This window comes from Equus asinus, chromosome 20 (genome assembly GCF_041296235.1).
Source record: "Equus asinus isolate D_3611 breed Donkey chromosome 20, EquAss-T2T_v2, whole genome shotgun sequence".
NCBI lineage: Eukaryota > Metazoa > Chordata > Mammalia > Perissodactyla > Equidae > Equus > Equus asinus.
The window spans coordinates 87,336,848-87,360,895 of record NC_091809.1 but is presented as its reverse complement, the minus strand read 5'-3'; the positions used below and the strand labels follow the sequence as shown (position 1 = coordinate 87,360,895).

General features: G+C 34.4%; 1 protein-coding gene and 1 pseudogene across 1 annotated transcript; one reads left to right on the top strand and one right to left on the bottom strand.

The window, feature by feature from the left end:
- Positions 1 to 5,989: 5,989 nt before the first annotated feature.
- Positions 5,990 to 6,925, bottom strand: LOC106830355 (olfactory receptor 52E2-like). The gene has a single exon (XM_014839937.3). The coding sequence runs from the start codon at positions 6,923 to 6,925 to the stop codon at positions 5,990 to 5,992; it is 936 nt and encodes a 311-aa protein (XP_014695423.3).
- Positions 6,926 to 8,186: 1,261 nt separating this feature from the next.
- Positions 8,187 to 17,627, top strand: LOC106830113 (olfactory receptor 52D1-like; annotated as a pseudogene).
- The last annotated feature ends 6,421 nt before the right edge of the window (positions 17,628 to 24,048 follow it).

Sequence of the window (24,048 nt, the reverse complement as noted above, 5' to 3'; positions counted from 1 at the left end):
TACTCTCATTTGTTCTCCATGCAGTGCTCGTCTTAGTGGCTTTAAATGTAAGTTAATAAAAATTGGTTTAACATAAAAATAAAATAACCCAAAGTATATATAGAGATGTGAAATATATTGATGCCAAAGAAAGGAAAGATGTATTATCGTAATATTGCAGGGTAACAAATCAAAATGTATTTTTCAATGTAATGGATAAAAAATAAAATTAAGTCTTACTACTTAATCATACTAAAGTGCAAGAACTTGTTTACCAAAGATAGTGACCTAGTAGGCAAATCACTGACTGGGAGATGATATTCCCATTACGTATATCAGTTAAAGCCCTTATATTAAGAACACATTAAAATAGTGTATTGAAATTACTGTAAATCTGTAAAGAAACGGCAAACAACTCAAAATAAAAATAAGAACAATAATCTTAATCTGTGTTGGAGGAAGCCATCAAGAGGATATGACTACCAGTTGACCTGTGAGCTGGACCCAGGAAATCAGAGGCTCCTCACCCACATCCTTATCCTTGGAACATACATTCTACTCACTGTTCCCACAGTTCTCAAGCACACAACCTTGAGTGAGTAAGGTATTCTTGAAACCAGCTAGACCGAATATGTGACTGCACTCAGTTAGAACCTCTACAGAAACTTTTAAGACAAGCCTGTATGTAAGTTTCCTTGCTTATTAAGCCTACCATCTACCAACCTGGAATGGTTTCCTTCTCTCTTTGGTCTCTCTTTGCCATCCATGTACAGGGGTCTGGGAAGTTCCCAAGGTTTTGAACCATCAATCTGGCTCTTTAAAGGATGAGAATATCCAATTAATATACAAAAAATTTTTCATCATTGTTACTCATCAGGAAAATATTAATTCAAACCACAGTGTGATACCCTACAACCCATCCAGTATGGCTGAAATTAAGACTGCTAATTCTAAGTATTCATAAAGATATGGAGCATCTACTAACCACTGTGGAACCTGGAAGCATTTATTAATTCTAAATATTCCCTGTGGAGCCCTAATTACTTCTAGGTAAATATACAAAAGAAATAAGTGATTATGTTCACCAAAAGAGGAGAAAGCTACTGTTGCACGTGTGGCACATTGTAGAGAGTCCTGTTAGACTACACAGGTAAATGCACTGAAATAAGCCAAATCAAATATACAATGCTTATAATATTTTCTTTTTATTTTCGTAGAATGTACTCGATTATTCTATGCCTAGAGAAATCAACTTATCCTTCCATACAGCTTGACTGTGCCCTCTTTCCTGATCACCTCTCCCCCTTCTCTCCCTTCCCACCTTCCCATATGCACTCCCAGCACTCATTATTTTCATTTGGAACGTCATAACTGTAACACTGATATGCCTCATCTACTAGGGAGCAAAATCCTGTTTTTATCATGTAGATCCTTGTGTGCACCACAGTGCCTGGCACAAGATACTGAGTAATGTTTCTTATTAAATATGCTTTGAACAAATGACTAAGTTATAGACATGAACAAAGTAAGTCATTTCAAAGAAAAAAGTGGAGTATTGTGGAGGATAAAGTCTAATTACATTTAATATTATTGTATTCAACTCAATTTTACATTCCTCAATGAGGAAGTATTTTTATGAGGTATTAGTTTATATATATTGATTAAATGGCCATGGCTCTAATTGCACAAGAGAAAAGTGTCTGTAGTTAGTTTCTCTTCTGGAAGAAAGCACTTGGGGATGGGGATCTGCCTATCAACTTAGGAAGTGAAAATAGCGAAATAGTGTGCTAAAGCCACGTTATAAAGGCACTGGAGAACCAGGAGATAAAGTTTCTCAAGATTAAGGAATTTTGAATCTGATTGTTAAACCATTGGTAACTTGTGGAAGAATTTACATGACAGAAATATATTTTCCACTTTTTAAATTCTCCCAACATTATGTGTGTGTATAAATGTACGTTTGTATGTACATATACGTATATACACGAGTGTGTGTGTGTGTGTGTGTACACTCTTACCTGCAGATGAGGAATGATATTTGTGTTGGGGCAAGCACATATTTAGGGGTGTATGTGTGCGCTTCAGAAAAAAATGTTGCGATGAGTAAAAAAAGAATGTGGGAAAGAGGAGATATAGAGTGGGAGGAAATAAAAGATGGGAGAGAATGGAGTAGAGAGACAGGGAACCGAGAGAATGGAAAGGAAGCAGAAAAGTGTGTCATGATTTCAAGATTGAGAGCTCCAGTATTTTGTTGGGATCTAGTTTCTAAGAAGAGATTCCAGAAATGACCAACAAATGAGAACTGGCAGGGCAATCAGGTGAGGTCCCTTTGGATTAGTAGTTCATTGTAACGTCATGTTGAGATTGATACAATTATAAAGTGCATGGGTAAAAATATTTTATACATTTTCCCTTTTCTGAAAACAAAAGTTGCTAGGAAGAAAACAGAAATGTGGCTCTTGAGAATAATGCAGGAAGAAGACCAATAGAAACTTTCAAAGAATGTTGATCGAATTTTATACACATAATAAAATTCATGAGAAGAGAAGACTTAGAATGTTTCATGATATTATACCACTTTTACCTCTAGGCAATAAATTTCATTCTTATATTTCATTACATTTACATAATTTTTGTTATATAATGCCTGTCATTTCAGTCAATTCAAAAAATAAAAAATTAGTATATTTTTACATATATACTTGTAAAAATCACTAACTAAAATGTTTTCCTTGTATACTTATATACAGAAATGTCTTTAAAAATGATTGTTTTTCTGTTTCTCATTCAACTCAAAATAGTGAAATTTATCTGTCAAGTTTTATTACTACATATAATACATACTCATTTAATCATCACTCATTATTACACATTTCTCCAATATTTTACAACTGCAAATAGTGCTATGTATATGATACAAATAAGTAAGTAAATGTAATTACATGTAAATCTTTGTAACATTATACTTTAAGTTTTTGTTCATGAGGGGCCATATTTATCTCATGACATTTGTATCTTTCATCCAACAAAATACCTGTCACTGAGTATGTTCTTTGAAATTATATATTTAATGAATAAATTATAATTAACAAAGAAGACATCTCTAGAAATTTCTCTAGAAATTAAATCACTTGATGCATTGGGTGTTGTGTTGACTACTAAATATTTATCCTACTTGAGATGATTAGTGTAAACCTTTGATGGTAAATACAATTACTTTATCAATAGTGTGTTTAGAAATAGGCATAAGACCTAATTCTAGACACTCAGTCATAAAAGGAAAATTTCAATGTCCCTGTTTGAGAGGAGTATTTTTAGCTCCTAAAAGGCTAGAGAGAAACTGAAACCTTTGTTACCCTGTGGGCCACTGAAACAATCAGCTTTGGATTTTACCCTTCTACTGGGCTTATTATGTGAAATAATATATTTCGTTATAGTTAAAGCAAATTTATACCTGGATTTTCTTTTATTTTCAGTCTGAGACATCCTAACCAGAATAATAACTGCAAACATGTTTGACAATTATTACATAGTGTTAAAATCATTTTCCAGAAATAATCTGCAAATTTACATTGCATTTTGCATGAATAAATTAGTTGGGTTGGAAAGATGTGCTTGTGCTCCACTCACTCACTCACTCACTCACTATTTTTAGAATTAAATCATTTACTTATATCTTCTCAATGCAGTATAATATCCTTTTTTTCAGCCTGTTTCTATACATTTTTTTTCTGTTGGCAATGATCACTTATCAATACATACATTTAATGTCAACCTTCTTGCATTGTTCGATGACTGATAATAAGCATATACGTTCTTTCACTCTTTTTTTGATTCATTCTGCAGACATTTATTGAATAGCTGTGTGAGTCACATTATGAGCCACTAAATGAATAAATAAAGTAATATCAAGTTATTTATGGTCTGGAGGGAGACAAGATGATAAACAGTCACTGCAAGTTATTATAACATTAAGTTGTAAGTAAGAGAACTAAGCATAAGTGCACAGTAAACAAAGAAAGTGAATATATCTCTACTTTCAAGAGTGTGATGGGAATTGTCCTAGAATTTACTGACATAGAAATTCAGTCCCATGTGAGCCAATGTTTTTCTTTTTCTGAAATAAGACTTTTATTTTAATAGTAGATTTTAAAAATTAAAATGAAAATGTCAGATAATTAGTATGGCATTAGTATTTAGTGAATGAGGAAGGGAGCAAAATGCACCGACTCTTGCAAATTAGGTATGTTTGGATTATAGAGGAGTTTATCAATGATTAGGCATACCTATACAAAGTGAAGACCAGGAAGGATGTAAAGTGTGATAGGAAAACTGAAGCTGGGAGAGATGTTTGGCATGGAGAATGTAGCAAAAGTCCAAATATTATATGCTGGTCACTAGTATATAGGCAGTAAGATTGGAAGCAGAAAGAAAAATACCTAAGAGATACCTATGAAATAAAATTAACTCCACTGCCTGACTGCAAGTGGCTGGTGATAAAGAGACTTCAGAGACAGAGTTATCACATAGTTGATGCAAGAAATTAGGCTACTGAAAGTTGGGGAGAGGAATATATGATTAGGATTCGGAGAATATGAATTAAGATGACAAAAGATTGTAGAGATAACTTACAGATGCAGGAAGATAAAAATCAATTATGTAAATAATTATTTCCAAATTAAAAAATCCTTTTTTTAAAGCCTAAGAGGTAATATGAAACGTATGCATGAAAATATAAATGTAATTTGAGGTGGACTTAGGGAAAATGAGCATTTTTTTCAATTTCCCTTGAACAAGAATTTAAAGGCTATCGCAAAGTTTTTATAAAATCTCAACAATTTATTTTAATATTTATACATATATACTATTTCATAATCATTATATGTTAGTTGTGTCACTTCAGCTTCAGAGTATTTTATGTGAGAATGATATTAAAATAAAAGCCCACATGTATCTTTGATAGAAGCACTGTTGTCAAGAGAATAAAAAGCAAAACAAAGTAACACAAATAATAATGATGATGATAATACTAATGGCTAAGAACTATTTTGTATTTACTATAAAAAACATATAGGGCACTGTACTGTCTACTTTAGAAGCTTTTATCAGTAAGTCTTCATGCTTAATCTTTGATATTAAACTTTGACCATGTTTGTAAAATAAAGAAATTGAGGCTCACTGAAACTTATATACTAACTACAGGACTAAGACTGAACCCAAGTTCTATTTAACTATTAAAATCATATGAACAAAGAGAGGACAAAGGAAACAATAACTACAAAATGAATCTAAAAACACATGAGAAAAGAAATAGAAATAAGGAGGTGAAAATGAGCAATCTCTCTAGGCTATCAGTGGTTCTTTCTTTATGTGTATATCATAATTTGGTGTATGAAAACCTAAATATATTTGTGACAAACTCTAGACAAAAATTTACAATGAAGCTTTTTGTAATACCATTCATTTTTCTCTCTTCCTTTCCATGTACTAATCAGTAATTAATTTATGATGCAATTTTGGATGTTTACTGTATTTATGATGAAATCATGAATACCATAATACACTCCTTATGATGGAAGGAAAACAACAGATTTCTGAAGGTAGACAAAAAAGATAGAGTTAGGAAACGGGAGGAGAGACAACAAAGGATGCAAAATTATAAAGAAAAATAGAAACAAGAAGACTTGGAGATGAAAATAGAGTGACAATCACCAAAAACATCCACATGCATGATAAAGGGCCTCTAGTGCCCAAAAAGTAAGGCAGACTTTGTAAATTGTACTTTAAATCTACTGATATTAGTGATTTAAAAAATCTGACAGGCCATCATTTACCAGAGGAATTAAATAACAAAGCTAAGGCTTTCACTCTCTGAACTCATTAAAATACTTACAGAAGGGACCCAAAATAAACCTTTCTGTCAAGCACATTTGAATTTACTTAATTTATTATAACAAGATGTTTTTATGCTCAAAGTGTCATCTCACTCGGTGCTATTCCTTTCAATTCCTTATTTTTTTAATAATATTTTCTTCACAGGGTCATAGATCTGCTTGGTTCTGACTCCATATATGACAGGATTGAGCATTGGTGGCACTATGACATAAAGATTGGCCAGAAGTATGTGAATATAACAGGGGACATCTCGGCCAAAGCGATGTGTCATGAAGGAGAAGAGGGCTGGCGTATAGAATGCAAGGATTACACAAACATGAGAACCACACGTGCTGAGAGACTTGAGTCGGGCTTCACGGGAGGGAAGACGGAAAACAGCACGGAGTATCTGAACATAAGAAAGGGCAATGGCTGTGATGTCAAACACTAGGATTGAAATAGCACCCAAACCATAGATGATATTGATCTTGATGCTGGCACAAGATAGGCGAGCAACACCCATGTGCTCGCAGTAGGTATGGGGAATGACATGATTCCCACAGAAGGGCAATCTCAAAATGAGAAATACGAAAGGGATAACAGAAATAAATGACCTCACTAACACACCAAGACCAATCACACAAACAACCTTGTTAGTGAGGATGGTGCTATATCGGAGTGGGTTGCAGATGGCCACATAACGGTCATAAGCCATTGACAAGAGAACTGCTGACTCCATACCAGTGAAGTTGTGGATGAAAAACATCTGGGTAATACAGCCATCAAAGACGATTTCCCTGAGGCTAAACCAGAAGATCCCAAGCATCTTAGGAATGGTAGATGTGGAGAGACCCAAGTCAATGGTGGCCAACATGGCCAGAAAATAGAACATAGGCTGGTGTAGGCTGCTCTCAGCCTGGATCACAAACAAAATAGTGAAGTTCCCAATGAGTGCAATCAGGTACACAGCACAAAAGGGAAAGCCAATCCAGATGTGGAATGTTTCCAGTCCTGGGATCCCCAGCAACAAGAAGGAGGAGGGGTGAAACTGGGTGTCATTGGGAAAAGACATCCTGCTTGCTAATTCATAAGTCCATGTTCCTTATAAATATGTGTTCGGCAGTCTGCAGGACAGCAGATATAACACTGCAGTGTTGGAAACCTAGAGAAATAAGAATGTCATATAACTGTGTACATTATTGTCCTCAATTCACACAATTAGAAATCTACTACATAAGGAATAATGTAAGGAAGTGAATTCTCAATGAGAAGGCTCTGGGGGATTAAGCAGTGGATTGCAATGAAAAATTTCTGTATAATATATTAATCTTTTTTTTAGCACTTTTCTTCTCTGTTAATTTCTCATAATTGATCTCATGCAATGATCTCATAACTGGCAGTATGCTAAATTTTGCCTTAATACCTACTTTATTAAGTACCTTCTCTCATCATTATCAATAACTTACTTTCAATTTTGACATACGTGGGGCTATGCCAGTCCCTATAAATAGTGATTTATATTGGTTTCATTTGGTTAGATGCTAGCACATCGGTGTTAACATACAAGATGGGTATTGAGTTGTTATTGAACACACAGGTTATTAAAATACAATCTAAAATATTAAAAAATAATTCTAAAGGGTTAAAATTGGTCCATTTATTAATATTTATTCATTAATATTACAAATTAAAGAAGTAGATTGTAGTTAAAATAGCAGCATCAACTCTCATTTATTGAGGTACTGCCTACTACCTTCAATGCTGTCAAAACCTTGCAAATATCATCTTTAATCTTTATGAACACATACAGGAGAACATATTTAACTCTATTTTACATATAGATCTGAACCTCAAACAGTTTAGAAGACTTTCCAAATGCTTGAAATGCTTATAGTTATAGAGCCATAGAAAGAAAGTAGAGAGGAAAGAAGTAAATTAAAATGGAAAGAGAATGGAAATATGGAAAAGATAATTCATGCCTCGCTCATGCCATATATACACAGCTTCCCCTCTTCCACACACATTCACATAAACACATAATCTCTTTTAAACTCAAATCCATCTGAATAAGAGATGATTATCTTCATTACAAACCTGAGGCAACCATAATTTTCAGAGTTAAGATACATGGAAAATATGTTGAAGGAAAGATTAGATAGGGAGCATATTCTAAACAAATGGAAAATATCATTTTCAAAGTTACCTAAACTGTTCATATATATTTTCGTGTACCTTACTTACAGCATTTGTTAAAGGAGCAATTTCAAAGCACTCAATCATTCATTACATGTAATCGTTTCATAGTAAAAAGTGTCTTTTGGTCTTTTCGTATTATGGAGGACTCCAGAGGAGCAATACTACTTATTACCACATTTTCAGTACGACAGTCAGGGTATTTTGTAGACATTGGCTTGGAGAAGCAAAGCAAGAAGAGTGTCCGTGATGAATACGTAAGGGAAGGAGCAGTACAATATGGTTGAGACACAAGGAATTTCCGGGAGGAAATGGTAAACCTTTGAAACGAAGGGAAGCTAAGAACAGGAGATGTTACTTGTAGAGACACTCTGTGAAATGTCCATAAGAATAAAGCCTTTTTTTTTTTTTTTTTACTATTATTCACAACAGCCAAGATGTGTAAGCAACTCAAGTGGCCTTCTATAGATGAATAGATAAAGAAGATGAGGTATATATATACAATGTAATACTACTCAGCCATAAAAAAATCCAAAATCGTCCCATTTGCAACAAAATGGATGGACCTTGAGGGTATGAAGTTAAGCAAAATAAGCCAGACAGAGAAAGACAAATAATGCATGATTTCACTCATATGTGGAAGATAGCAAATACATGGATAAAGAGAACAGATTAGTGGTTACCATAGGGGAAGTGGGTTGGGGGGGTAGGCAAAAGAGATAAAGGGGCACATGTGTATGGTGATGGATAAAAATTAGACTACTAGGGGTGAACATGATGAAGTGCATTCAGAAGTTGATAAATAATGTACACTAGAATTACACAATGTTATAAACCATTATGATCTCAATAAAATTACTAAAAAGAAAAATCTATAAACTTCTTGCCAAATATTTCAAGTGAAAAAAAAGACAAGAATGAAGCTTTCTTCTGTAATGTTCTGCCCTTGTAATGGAATAGTGAATACTCTCTAAAAAAGTGTGACGTGAACAACACAAGGAGTGAAAGTAGGATTTAATTATGGAAGCAATATTTTCTGTAATTTATCAATGTAAGTGCCAAGGGAAGATTCTTTAATTAAATGACATTTTTGTATTCCTAAATAACATCTCTGAAGATCAGGAAGGTAGGCAATAGTCTCATAAAGCTATAAAAACAATGTTTTCCCTTTTTTTATCATCCCTATAATGCAATAGATTCTCAACAAATAAGAGAATTACTTTAGCTACTAGGTGCAGGCTCATCATCAAAGGAGAAAAATAAGCTACGTTTCTGATTTTTTGTTTTATTATTGTTCTTGTTAGAGTGAGAAATAACATTATATTCTGTTTAAAAATAAAATAATGGAGGAATTCTCTCTCTAAACTCAGCTAATTATATTTTACAATAGGGCCTTAGTAGGTGGTTAAGGAGAGAGACAGTGATATGAGTAACGAAGCAGAAACAATTGGAAGACATATACAGAAAAATGAAACTTTGTATTTGTCTGTCTTACATCATCACCATTCAGTGAACTGGCTAGATCAGAAATCTAAATGGCATCCTTCTCTCCTCTTCATATGTTAAAAAGAAAAAAATGATTCTACTTCTCCAGTATCGTTAAAATCAATACATGTATCTCCATCCTAATGCAGCTAGTTCAAACCCTCATCATCTCTTGGGTTCATCACAGCACAATAATTTGCAGTGCTTACAAGCATGAGCTCTGCAGTCAGACTAACTGCGTTGAAACCAGCTTCATGACTTACTCTCTCTGTAATAAAGAAAAGCAAACAACAAGCACTTTTCATCTATTATATAGAGATAGTAAAGATAAAAACCCTAAATATTTTGTTAGTTTTAAATTGAAAATTATTTTAAAACATTATGAACGTATCACAAAGATACTATGCTATCCATCATTCTTTAGATATCAGGAGACTGATTTTTCTAAAATGCACAGCAAAAGGATTCAGGTTGAAATCCAAATGCTTTTATGAGTATTATATGACCCTTCCTAAATGTGATCATATTCTTTTCCTAAGCTTCCGCCTTACTCTTTCCCTAAGATTTGTCCTGCATCTCCTCTCTTCCTCTCCTATCCCTCTTCTTTCCTTCATCCATCACTGTGACCTGTGGATGCACCATGAGCTGGGAGACAGGGAAGACTCACCAGACTGAGTACCAGGATGCAATCCTGTCTCTGTTTTGTCTCAACCTGCTCTGTCTTTATGAGGGCATTGCTCTTTGCCAGGAAGGAGCTTTCAATAGAAAATCTCTTAGAGCTAGTTGTGTAAAGGATACAAGGTCTCTGAGGATTCTAGCTTCTAATCTGGCTCTGACTCAAGAAAAGAGAGCCATTAGGGAGCCCTAGCCTCTAAGGAAGTGAAGGCAGAAAAGTGCAGTTCAGATTAGCAAGATGCCAGAATAAGAGGTCCCAGTATCCCTCCCTTCACAGAAACACTGATTTAAAACAATTAATGGATGAAAATGCCTTTATGAGAGTTGCGGAATCCAGATGAGAGGTTACAGGACTCCCGTGGAGCACAGAAGACAGATTGAAAAGGATACAAAGAAAAGTTTCACTTTACCCACATCACCTCTCCCCCCACCTGGCACTGCTCTGCTCCAAGAGAGACTCCCTCAACCCATGAGTTCTCTCATGGGGGAAAGAGAGAGCAAGCCCACCCTATATATATATATATATATATATATATATATATATATATATATATATATATATAGTGTGTGTGTGTGTGTGTGCATTCACATTATACAATATGTATTCATACAAACACCTAGTCCATTCTTATTGTTCTCAGTAGTTTATGTTCTATGTAGTCATCTTGAACACTGAATTAGAAAATATGGAACCATTGTTCCTAGGGGAAACAGAGTTGGGTTCCTTCAAGCTTCTTGTCACACCATTTCAATGTCAATCTATCAATACATAACCTTGCTTTATGTGTGTTTCTGCTTAAAGACACCTCATTAAGTACATAGTTCTTACAAATGATTAACTGCAGTCTTTAAATGATTAAAAGCCAGGAACTTTGGAGGCCACTCATGTTATATATATTCATTTCCCAATAGCCTTGTACAAGAAGCCAGTCGCATCAGTGTTGAAAACCTGGTCTTCCACACAATCGCTTTCCTGTGCACATTTCTGTTAGTGCTATCCAGTCGATTCCAACTCCTAGCAACTCTGTGTACAGCAGAGAAGAATCCTGCCTGTTCTTTTTTGCACCATCCTCTCACCTTCCCGTGCTATATCAGACAATGCTTGCGCTATTCACAGCGTTTTCATGACCAATTTTTGGGGAAGTATGTGGCCAAGTCCTTCTTCCTAGTTTGTCTGAGTTTGGAAGCTCCACTGAAACCTATCCACCATGGGTGACCCTGATGGTATTTGAACTGATGGCATAGCTTTCAGCATCACAGCAACACGCAGCCACCATAGTATGACAACCAAGACAGGGTTCCCTAACGGGGAAATGAATCTGGCCACTGCAGTGAGAGTGCCTAATCTTAACCACTAGACCACAAGGGCAATTAAAAAATGCCTAGCCATTAAAAAATGCCTAGACAGCAGGCATTTAAAAAAATTCTTCTGCAGCCTCCTGATAAGCAGAACCTGCCTCAGAGGTGAATTTGACATTTTTCATGCTTCATTGTCTTTTGAAATGTGCTAGCCAGCTAGGACGAGCAGGAAAAGAGTTTGACATGTTTCTGACCCTGAGAACATGACTGTAAATTTCTCTGACCTCACAATAAAGCTGTCCACTATATTTTTTTATTAGTTGTCATCTCATGAATCCATAAATTTAGCCTCTTTTTCATCTTTTTGATATCCTTATCACACACTGTACGTGTTGCTAGAGTGGCTTCATTTACAGATAGGTAAATTTCCTCTTCCTTGTCTGGGTGGACCATAGTTTTAGTTCATTAACTTTTAGCTCACAACCAACAATGCTTTAACTCATACCTGAATGAAGCTTATCTAACAAAGTTATATTTTTTACCAGGCACATGGCAAGCTTCTGGCACTTAGGAAAAGAAGAAAAATATTATTTTATTCTGGTGTGCTTCATAAGTAAATTTACAAATATTTATTCTAGTGCACTTCAGCATTATGCTTGGCAGCCATTATAAATAGTGAGATCATCAAATAAAAGCACAAAAACAAAAACATGGCACTGAATAGAATGCAAAAATGACGGTTTACAATATGAGAGCTGAAACAAAAAGCCAGAGTCTCACCTTGTTCAACCTCAACTGGGAATGAGCATGTCAGGCAAGTCAAATTTTTCCCAGCTCTTTGCATGTCTGCAAAGGACTGTGAAAGTGCCGTGAGTTTTTATTTTGAGTTACAAATAAATTTTAAGGAGTAGGCAAATTTGCAAGTATAAAATCTCCAAATAATGGTGCTCTGCTGAATATATGTAGCTTACACAAGACTCATACTTAAGACATGCATAAATATGTCAGATGATGTATGTGTTAGTAAATAGATGAGGGGAATTCTCCAGCAACATATATGCATCACAGTGTACATTCAAAAAAAGAATTCTGTGGGTTGGTGGCCCCTGGATAGACTGTCTTTGTTTTACTCTTTTATGGGTTGAGATTAGCCTGCGACTTTCCTTAAGAACAACTTGTGCATGGGCTTCTGTGCTTAAAGTACATCAGAGGAAGGCTGATGCAGGAAAAGATGGGAGTGCAGATGTATCAGTCATCTATTCTTTGCAAATCTATGATATTCGAGCAAAGTTTCATGCTGCTCAAAGCCATAATGAATGCATTGTGTCATTTTGCATTTACAAAACCCTGTGGAGTACACATCTCATAGTGGTTAATGTAAAGACTAAAAAATTTGTAATGATACATGGGACAGATTCCAGCTCCATGAATTCGTAGTAAAATAGCTTGTAAGTATTAAAATGAACATTCTTACTTCTTTTTCATATCTGTATTATATGTATGATTGCCTACATAAAAACGTCCTTAAGAATTCAATACAATAATGCCTGACATGTAAATAACATAGTACCTAATAGACACTCCATTCATGTTGATTTATTTTATTTTTGCAAGAGATGGATAAGGATGTAGAATTTAGCCAGAAGATATTATAGGTCTTTTATTTTATTCCTCTTCAAAAGCAGATGTGAGTTTCTTATCCTTCACTCCTCTTTATTTGTGTGTCCTATAGTCAGACAAAGAGAGAAATGCTGATAGAACTCAATTTTGTTGTAAACCAATCCCTGGGCTTGTCTTAAAGATTCAATATTATAAAATAAATAAATAGTATAAATATTATAAAAATAGTATTAAAAGATTTAATAATATAAGTGGAATAAATAGTATAAAACAGTATAAGTAGTATAAACTGTTAATCCATTATAGTGTTTGGGAATTAGTGTGGACTATAATAAATTTATGGAGATTTCACTAGTTGCTTTAAATTTATATTGAAATTATTTACCAGAAAAATAATAACCCCCGCTTAATTTCTCCTTTTCTCTTTTTCTTCTTTCATTCATTGGAAAAGTAAGCAAATATATAAAAATATATAATCTCTTCCTAGCAATAATGTGAAATATAATAAAGGAGAAAGACATGTAGAAATATAAAAAACAATATGACAAGAGATTGAAGACAGGTAAGTGCACGTAGCATAGGGATACTGAAGAGAGGCATCAATGATGGTTCAAAGAAGCTAGAAAAATAATCTCAGAGGAGCTGGTATGTGAGCAGAGCCTTCAATTCTAACCAAGTTGCTGAAGGTTTTTATGTATGAAGAAATACCATGAAGAACAAAGACACAGGGTCACCATCTCCATGAACTGAGTAGGCAACCAGTTCTCTATGCAGAGAGATATGGGGAAAGATATTTCAAGTTAGAAAAATTCTTTAAGGTTTTACAAGACATGGAAGGCCACATCTCATTTGCAATTCCTTAATTTGTATGTTGCATGATGAATACCATTGTAACTCTGTATTATTTATTTACCTTAAACTATATAGGTAACACATTAATATCTAGACCACATTGGCATTGTTACAAAGTCAAACCATAGTGATACAGCTAAATTATTCTCTGAATATAGTCTTTTCATCCATCACACATTTTAGACTCCCAAGTTAAGTGTATAACCTTTTAGATTGTTTTCTGTGTTTATAAAATTCTTAGCATAAATGTGTTCATATATTATATGCAAACACACACCTGTACACAAAAATGTGTTTAATTTTTGCATGTTTCAATGTTAATGGAAAGATTAAACTTGTTTCATTTTCAATTTGTATACATTTTATATTAGTATATAAATATATTTTATTTATCCTGAGTGTTCAGAGTACTCCATGATATAAACAAGCCACATATTTTTTAAGTTAATGTTACTTTATTGATGGACATTTTGAATGCTTCAATTGTTCTTCTATTATAAGCACCTTGACAATGAGAATCACTGTATATACTTCTAGGTTTGTTTATTTCCTAGGATGGCAAGAAGTTAAATTGATCTGTCAAAAATTTTGTTTTAGTAAGAATGGTTACTATACAATTTTCCTCAAAAACTTGGGTCGGCTTTCTCCTACCAATTGTGCATGTCGCTTTTTAACCCAAACCTCACTAATGCTTGTTATCAACAATCCCAATATTCTGTTGTTTAAATATATAATGTATGACTTGTATCATATTGATTTTAATTTTTAATTTCCCGATTGCAAGTAAGGATAACATCTATGTTAAATGGTGGGACATTTGCATTCACTTCAGTGTGAATTTTTTTCTCTACACAATCTGTCTACCCATTTTCTGTTGGAAAAATATATTCAAATTGTGTAGAGGGATAGAACAAATAGAAAGAGTGAAGGTTAAAGTGCAAGAGATATATAAGACTGTTGCTGGAACCAAAAATATAGATAAAAGGATATAAAGGTTAATTTTAGGACAAAAAAGGGAAAGTATGTAAAAATATATTAACTCCATGAGTATCGACGTAAACTTAATGGCAGAACAGGGTAAGAGGGAGAGAGGTTTGTCTGGTGACAAATGCTAATTTTCTCTCTGAAATAAGATCTCTTGTATGTTGACAGTAAGTGCTCTGGGGGAGGGCTAATTAGGAAGAGAAAGGTTGGATTTGGAATGGTTTCTTTATCAAATTTAAGAATAGAGTGGCTTTTTAGTCAGTATTCATAATCAAATTAATCATGATATTTTCTAATGTTAGATACAGAGCAATCTTTATCTTCTCTCTTACATACACAAGTGCAAAAAGACTGTCATATCGATAAGGCAATTTATCATTACACTTAAGAATAAGGGGTCTAAAATCAGTGTGTAGGACAGAAGCAAGGTCTATCACTCACCAGCTGTTTAAACTTACAGAAGTTACTTAAATTCTCCTCATCTCAAAATGGTAATGAAATTTAAGAGTTAGTACATGAAATGTTCTCAGGAAATTAACTCAATCATGGTAAGCATTTACATATGTTAAGTATTACATTATCACATAACTTCCTATTAATCTGGTGTTCCTGTATTACTTTTCTAGTCCAATTCCCACTTCAAAGGACACTGATTTAAGGGTAATATTTCCTGATCACAAAGACTCCATAACCTATAAGTAACTATAATAGTGGGTAAAGTCAAATAAGTGTCACAAGAACAGTATGAATTGTGTTTCTGAAAAGGAAAAATAAACTTTCTAATAGGAGAGCAGCATCAACTTTTAAAGTGTTGCTCTACTATTATTAAGAAATGGAACAAGTGCAGTCAGTAAATCGCAGTATGTGGTGGGGGTAGGGATAAATCAATACACGAGAAGTGTGGAGAGAAAAGGAAAGATTACGAAGGAAAGCTTGGATGAAGTAGACTGCCTATGGAGTGAACTTAATCCACAGAGCAAATCAAAAAGTTGTTTTGACTAATTGAATATGTGTAAGAAAGTGAATGAAGCTCAGAATACAGTTTGTCATCATATTGTAATTCTTGCCTGCTGAGGTCAAGAGTAAACACAAATTCTGGGGCCACCAGAGAGTAATGATCAATGCAACAAGCTGTTCATTTCCTGACACATTGTCATCTGACCCACTTCTGTCACCATCCTGAATGTGTCCCACGTTGGTGTGAATGAACCTCCTTCTCATCCTTTCACAAAAATTGACACATCTTTCCAAATTTTGGTATTTCAATTTCAAAGTCACACACTGTAATTCAGCATGTACCCAAACTATTACAACTAAAATCTAAAAAGTGGAAAATAAAAAAAGAATAAATTTTCTATTCAAAATATTCTATCATCCCTCTCATTTCACCATGTAAAATCTTACAACTGTGCTATTCTTGCTAATTCATCCAAAACAATGACTCTCATACATTTTTCCACTTTCAATTGCCATTAATTTCTTCTCAGTGGAAGATTTTGAATTTTCGTATATTTAATTCTGATTTTTGTACCTAGATATTTTCCCTCACTTAGCACATATAGATCAGCCACATTGAAAATTGCAACTCTGAAATAATATCTGACGCTCAGTCAGATGATGAAATAATCTCTCTAACTATTTACAGACATTGTAATTATTCCGTGAACTGCAATTCCCCGCACTTTGGCTTACTCCACTTATCAGAGGTTTCAAAATTTATTAGTTCTTACTTGTTTGTTTTAGATAAAAATCCATGAAAAGAAAGATAAAACATCTGATGCTGGTTATGTTAGCATAGAATAAGACAACTGTCCATCCAGCAACTTTCATTCTCATTGGCATTCCTGGGTTGGAGGCTGCCTACATCTGGATGCCAATTCCTTTTTGTATGGTCTACCTTTTGGCCTTACTGGGGAACTGCTCTCTCCTCTTTAACATCAAGACAGACTCCAACCTCCATGAACCAATGTACCTTTTCCTCTGCATGCTGGCTATGGCTGATCTCATTGTGTGTACTACAGCTGTGCCCAACATCTCAGCCTCATCTGGTTCCATGATGGAGAGATTCCCTTTGAAGCTTGCCTCACCCAAGTGTTCCATGTAGCCATTTGTAATTCATCAAGACATTCAGCTATTCTGACATATTCTGTAATTGGGGGATGGGTCTAGCTATTGTACTCCGGAGCACAGCACTTCTCAGTCCTCACCCCTTCCTGCTATGTTGGCTTTCTTACTGCAGAATCAATATTATTTCCTACACCTACTGTGAGTTCATGGCCCTCATCAAGATTGCCTGTGCTGAGACAAGAATCCACAGAGCCTAAAACCTCATTGATGTCTTCTTCATGGGAGGAGTGCCCTTAATATTGATCATTTATTCTTATGTCCTTATACTCCACACTGTCTTCTATCTCCCATCCAAGGATGCCTGACTCAAGACCTTGGGCACCTGTGGCTCCAATGTCTGTGTGATCTTAGTGTCCTATGTTCCAGGCTTCTGTTTCCTCACCCACAATTTTGAGCACTGTGTGGCTCCCCATGTCCAAATATTTGTGGCAAACACCTATATTCTGCTCCCAGCCATGGTGAACTCTATCATCTATGGAATAAGAACCAAGAAGATACAGGACAGATTCCTTAAATTTTTCATTTTTCAAAGCCTCTGAACTAAATCCTTTTTGGTGGTAAGCAATATCTGAAAAAATGTTGTATTATCTATTTTTGAGTGTGTGGTTTCTTCAAGATCCTTTTTCACTTGTCTGAAGTCTAAAGTTTCTCTATGGGAAGAAACTTATCCAAAGATATATTGTATGTTGTAACAATTATTACATTGAAACAGACACATTGTCAACTATCTCTCTTTGTCAAAATATTACAGTATTGGTTCCTTAAAAAAAAACTATGGGGAATCATCTGAGGCTAAAAGCAAGAGAAATTTTAAATCAACATGATATATAATCACATATCTTTGGTTTACTATTTAAGACTTAGTACCAGCTTAGAAATTTATCTTTTATCACCCCAGTCCTTGCTTCCTGATTGACTGTCCTACTGTCTTAGGTACAGATTTCAGCACTTAGTGAGAGTCTCTAGGTGCTAACTTCTCTATTATCTGTTCATTTAAAATTTTCTTTATTTCACTCTCTTCTTAAATTATACCTTCCTAGATACACAATTTCATTCTCCAGTTATTACATTTCCTTAGTCTTATGAAGTCATTATCCAACGGTGTTCTGGAATCTATTATTACTTTGAAGAAGTCTGTTTTTGGCCAATTTTTCATTAATTTGTAGCTTATCATCTTTTCTCTCTGTCATTAAATTCTATTGCTTTCTTTGGTATTCTGTAGTTTCTTATGAATAAATTTCATAGGTATTATGCTAAATGATAAGACTCAGACACAAAAGACTCCATACTGCATGACTGTGTAAATGAAATTCTAGAGAAGACAAAACTGCAGTGAGGTTTGACATTTATTTATTGACCAGAATTCACTGGGGATACAGAGATGCCTAAGGCAAGGTTTATAAGCAATTTTAAGTCTCAGAGGTACACATAACATATATATCCTTTCTCTCTCATATAATTCCTGAAAAGATTGAGATTAAAAAATGGTGTGGCAGATGTGAGTTCAAAATATCATCTTTCTCAGTGATGAAAACTATTTTGGAGGACTTAGTTTGGTTAGAGAGTCACTGAACCATCTAACTAAACCCCAGAGTTTGGCACATGTTCCTCATCAGAACAGAAATACTTACCACGGGGAGGAGCATCAGGGAAGAAATGACTTCTTTAGAAAGTCTCACTATCAGGAAGCATGTGTGTGTGTGTGGGTGTGGGGATTTCATAATTAAACTTACTAAGTTTATTCATACAAAATTTCTCATCAATTTTCACGTCTACAGCTTATCCACAGCACATAGTGAATAAGGATGTGGATAAAAGGTGGGTTTTACAATACAAGAACATCAAAAGTAGGGTAGAAACATTTCACTCCAGTAGTTTGATAAAGTTGATTCAGACATCTAAACACTTTTTTCAGTATAATAACAGCTAACACTTATATAGTGCTATCAGTCTCATAGTCTCTCCTCAGTTCTTGACATATATTAACACGTTAAATTCTCATCAAACTGGACAAGATTTTTAGTGTGAAGTTCAGGGCGTGATGTTAATTAATACAAACTCCCTCTAAGAATTTATGTTAAAATCATAAACAAAAATAAATTGCAATAAAAATAAGTAGGATTGTTTTCCTAAAGTGTGTTTGACAGAATACAAGAGTCATGGGATGGTCTAAACGCATTCTGAAGCCAATATCATCTTAAAATTTCAACTGAATATTTGTTTATTAGGAGCTCTGAGAAGTCCTGCAATAAATATATAGGTAAAAATTATTGTTGCAAGTATTTTGTTGAGATGATAATGATTTATAACATTGTGTAATTTCAGCTGTACATTTTTTATCAATTTCTGTATAGACTTCATCATGTACACCACCAGTAGTCTAATTTTTATCTGTCACAATACATATGTGCCTCTTTATACCTTGGGCCCACTCCTGTGCCCCCTTCTTCTCTGGTAACCTCTAATTGTTCTCTTTGTCCATGTCTTTGTTTATCTTCCACCTGCAAGTGAGATCATGCAGTAATTGTCTTTCTCTGTCTGGCTTATTTCGCTTAACACCATACCCTCAAGGTCCATCCATGTTGTTGCAAATGGGATAATTTCCTCCTTTTTTACGGCTGAGTAGTATCCCATTGTATATATATGCCAAAGCTTCTTTATCTATTCATCCATAGAAGGGCACTTGGGTTGCTTCCATGTCTTGGTTATTGTGAATAATGTCGCAATGAACGTAGAGGTGTGTAAATCTCTTTGGATAAATACTCAGCAGTGGAATAACTGGATCATATGGTATTTCTATTTTTAACTTTTTGACAAATCTCCATATCATTTTCCATATTGTCTGCACCAGTTTGCATTCCCATCAGCAATGTATGAGGGTTCTCTTTTCTCCACATCCTCTCCAACATTTGTTATTCTTTGTCTTGGTAATTCTAGCCAATCTGACCAGTGTAAGGTGATATCACACTGGAGTTTTGATTTTCATTTCACTAATAATTAGTGATGTTTAACATCTTTTCACGTGTCTGTTGGCCATCTGTGTATCTTCTTTGGAAAAATGTCTGCTCATATCCTCTGCCCATTTTTGATGGGGTTGTTTGTTTTTCTATTGTTGAGTTGCATGAATTATTTAAATATTTTGGAAGTTAACCCCTTGTCATATGTATGATTTGCAAATATTTTCTCCCAACTGGTGGGTTGTCTTTTCACTTTGTTCCTGGTTTCCTTTGCCTTGCAGAAACTTTTTATTCTGATGTAATCCCACTTGTTTATTTGTTCTTTTGTTTCCCTTGACTGAGTAGACATGACATTTGAAAAGATGCTGTTAAAAATGATGTCAAAGAGTGTATTGCCTATATTTCCTTCTAGGAGTTCTATGGTTTCAGGACTATATTCAAGTCTTTAATCCATTTTGAGTTGATTTTTGGTGCATGAAAATGATCTACTTTCACTCTTTTGCATATAGCTGTTCAGTTTTCCCAACACCGTTTATTGAAGGGAATTTCCTTTCTCCACTGTATGTTCTTGGCTGCTTTGTCGCAGATTAACTGACCTTAAATGTGTGGTTTTATTTCTGGGCCTTCAATTGTGTTCCATTGATCTGTGTGTCTGTTTTTGTGCCAGTACCATGCTGTTTTTATTACTAAAGCTTTGGAGTATATTTTGAAGTCAGGTATTGTGATGCCTCCAGCTTATTATTCTTTTTTTTTAATCAAGAATGCTTTGGCTATTCGAAGTCTTTCCTTGTTCCATACAAATTTTAGGATTCTTTTTATTTCCATGAAGAATGTCACTGGGATTCTGATTGGGATTACATGGAATCTGTAGATTGCTTTAGGTAATGGGGACTTTTTAACTATGTTTATTATCCCAATCCATGAGGATGGAGTATCTTTCCATTTCTTTATATCTTCTTTAATTTCTTTCAATAATGTCTTATATTTTTCAATGTATAGGTCTTTCACCTCTTTCGTTAAATTTATTCCTACAAATTTTATTCTTTTCTTGTTGTTGAGACTGTAAATGGGATCGTATTCTTGACTTTGCTTTATGCTAATTTGTTATTAGTGTATAGAAATGTAATTGATTTTTGTAAGTTTATTTTGTACCCAGCAACTTTCTATAGTAGTTGATTATTTCTCATGGATTCTTTTGGGTTTTCTACATATAAAATCATGTCATCTGCAAACAGTGAGAGTTTCATCTCACCTCTTCCTATTTAGATTCATTTATTTCTTTTTCTTGCCTAATAGCACTGGCTAAAACCTCCCATACTCTGTTGAGTAGTAATGGTGAGAGTAAGCACCCTTGTCTTGGCTTTTAGTTTTTCACTATTAAGTATGATGTTGGCTGTGAGTTTGTCATATAGGCCTTTAGCATCTTGAGGTACTTTCCTTCTATACCCATTTTACTAGAGTTTTAATCATAAATAGATGTTGGATGTTGTCAAATGCTTTTCTGTATCTACTGAGATGTTCATTTGATTTTTATTCTTCATTTTGTTAATGTGGTGTATCACACTGAGTGATTTGCAGATGTTGAACCATCCCTGCATCCTTGGTATAAACTCACTTGATCATGGTGTATAATCCTTTTAATGCATTGCTGTATTCAGTTTGCCAATATTTTTTGAGGATTTTTGCATCTATGTTCCTCAGCAATATTGGCCTGTAATTTTCCTTCTTTGTGTTGTCTGTGTCTGATTTTTGTATCAGGGTAATTTTGGCCTCATAGAATAATTTAAGAAGCATTCCATCTTCTTCAGTTTTTTGAAATACTTTGACAAGAATAGGTATTAAATGTTCTTTAAGTGTTCACTTGCATTCTCCAGAGAAGCCATCCTGGTCCTGAAATTTTGTTTCTTGGGAAGTTTTGGATCACTGTTTTCATCTCTTTAGTCGTGATTGATCTATGCAGATTTTCTACTCCTTCTTGATTCATTTCTGGGAGGTTGTGTGAGTCTAAGAATTTATCCATTTCTTCTTGGTTACCCAATTTGTGGGCTTATAGCTTTCCATAGTAGTCTCTTATTATCCTTTTTATTTCTGTAGCATCCATTGTAATTTCTTCTCTTTCATTTATAATTTTATTTGTTTGAGTCTTTTCTTTTTTTTTCCTTGGTGAATTTGGCCAAGAGTTTGTCAATTTTATCTTCTCAAAGAACCGGATGTTAGCTTCATTGATCCTTTCTACTGTTTTTTTAATCTCTCTTTCATCTATTTCTACTCTAATTTTTATTATTTCCCTCCTTCTGCTGACTTTGGACGTTGTTCTTTTTTTCTAGTTCTTTTAGGGATAGTTTAAGATTACTTATTTATATTTGTTTGTTTGTTTGTTGAGGTGGACCTGAATTGGTTTGAATTTCCCTCTTAGAACTGCTTTTGCAACATCCCATAATAGTTGTATGCTGTATTTTCATTTTCATTTGTCTCCAGGTATTTTTTAATTTCTCCTTGGATTTATTCATTGATTCAATGGTTGGTCAGTAGTACACTGTTTAGTCTCCACATATTGGGATTCTCCCAGTTTTTTCCTTGTAACTGATTTCTAGTTTGATGCCATTGTGGTCAAAAAAGATGGTTGATATGATTTCAGTACATAAATAAATTTGTTGAGGCTTGCTTTGTTTCCCAACATATGTTCTATCTTTGAGAATGTTCCATGTGCACTTGAGAAGAATGTGTATTGTACTCTTTGGGGATGGAATGCTCTCTGTATATCTATTGAGTCCATCTAATCTCATGTTTCATTTAAATCCACTGTTTCCTTGTTGACTTTCTGTCTGGATGATCTATCCATTGATGTAAGTGCAGTGTTGAGATCCCCTACTATTAGTGTGTTGCTGTTAATTTCTCCCTCTAGATCTGTTAATATTTGCGTTATATACTTTGGTGCTCCTGTGCTGGTGCATATATATTCATAAGTGTTATGTCCTCTTGATGGAAAGTCCCTTTTACCATTATATACGGCCCTTATTTGTCTCTCATTGTTCTCTTTATCTTGAAGTCTGCTTTGTCTGATACAAGTATGTTAACGCCTGCTTTCTTTTGTTTACCACTTGCTTGGAGTATCATCTTCTATCCCTTCACTCTGAGCGTATGTTTGTCTTTAGAGCTGAGATGTGTTTCCTGGAGGCAGCATATTGTTGGGTCTTCTTTGTTAATCCTTGAAGCTATTCTGTGTCCTTTGATTAGAGAATTCAACCTATTTCCATTTTGAGAGATTATTGATATATGAAGCCTTAATACTGCCATTTTATCTCTTGTTTTCTGGTTGTTCTATATTTCCATTGTTTATCTTCCTTTGTATTTCTGACTGCCATTTCATTTTGTGGGCAAAATGTGGCCAAAATTGAAGACCTTCAAACTTGCACAAATTTACAAATCAGAGGATCATCATCCAACAGGATAAATAGCAAAGGGGAACCTCATACAGTGGCTAGTGATCAGGATAGCCCACAGCTGCTGTTTCAGTTAAGGAACCATATGTGAATAAATTCAATTATTTGTTGTTTTGTTTTGTGTGGCAAAACATAGCTACAGAAAAAAAAATAAGCACATTACTGGATTGTCAATAGTTAGCTTTTTTTTAATTGACTGGGAGTACATAAATACATTTGCATCCCTTCTCAATCCTTCTTCTACCAAGTTATGGTAATCACTATCACATATTTAAGGATCTCAAATACACAAAGAAAACAGAGAAAATAAGTGTTTATTTCCTTCAAGTAGTTATCAGTCAGATTAGATGAAAAGGGATTAACAACATAAAAAAGTGAAAAAAATGAGGGAGGTCTTTTTATAGCTGTTTACTATTTGCATACATTTAGAAAATCTATAGCACACAGTGAGAAACTCTTGTCTGTAAGTGAGAATTCTTGCAAGTATTTGCAAATACCGCTTTAATGGTATACTGGATTTAGTGCCTCTTTGGAAATTCTAATTCCAATATGATAATTAT

What these genes read in the sequence shown, in the direction of transcription:
- LOC106830355 (XM_014839937.3), bottom strand. Translation starts at nt 6,925, where the DNA reads ATGTCTTTTCCCAATGACACCCAGTTTCACCCCTCCTCCTTCTTGTTG.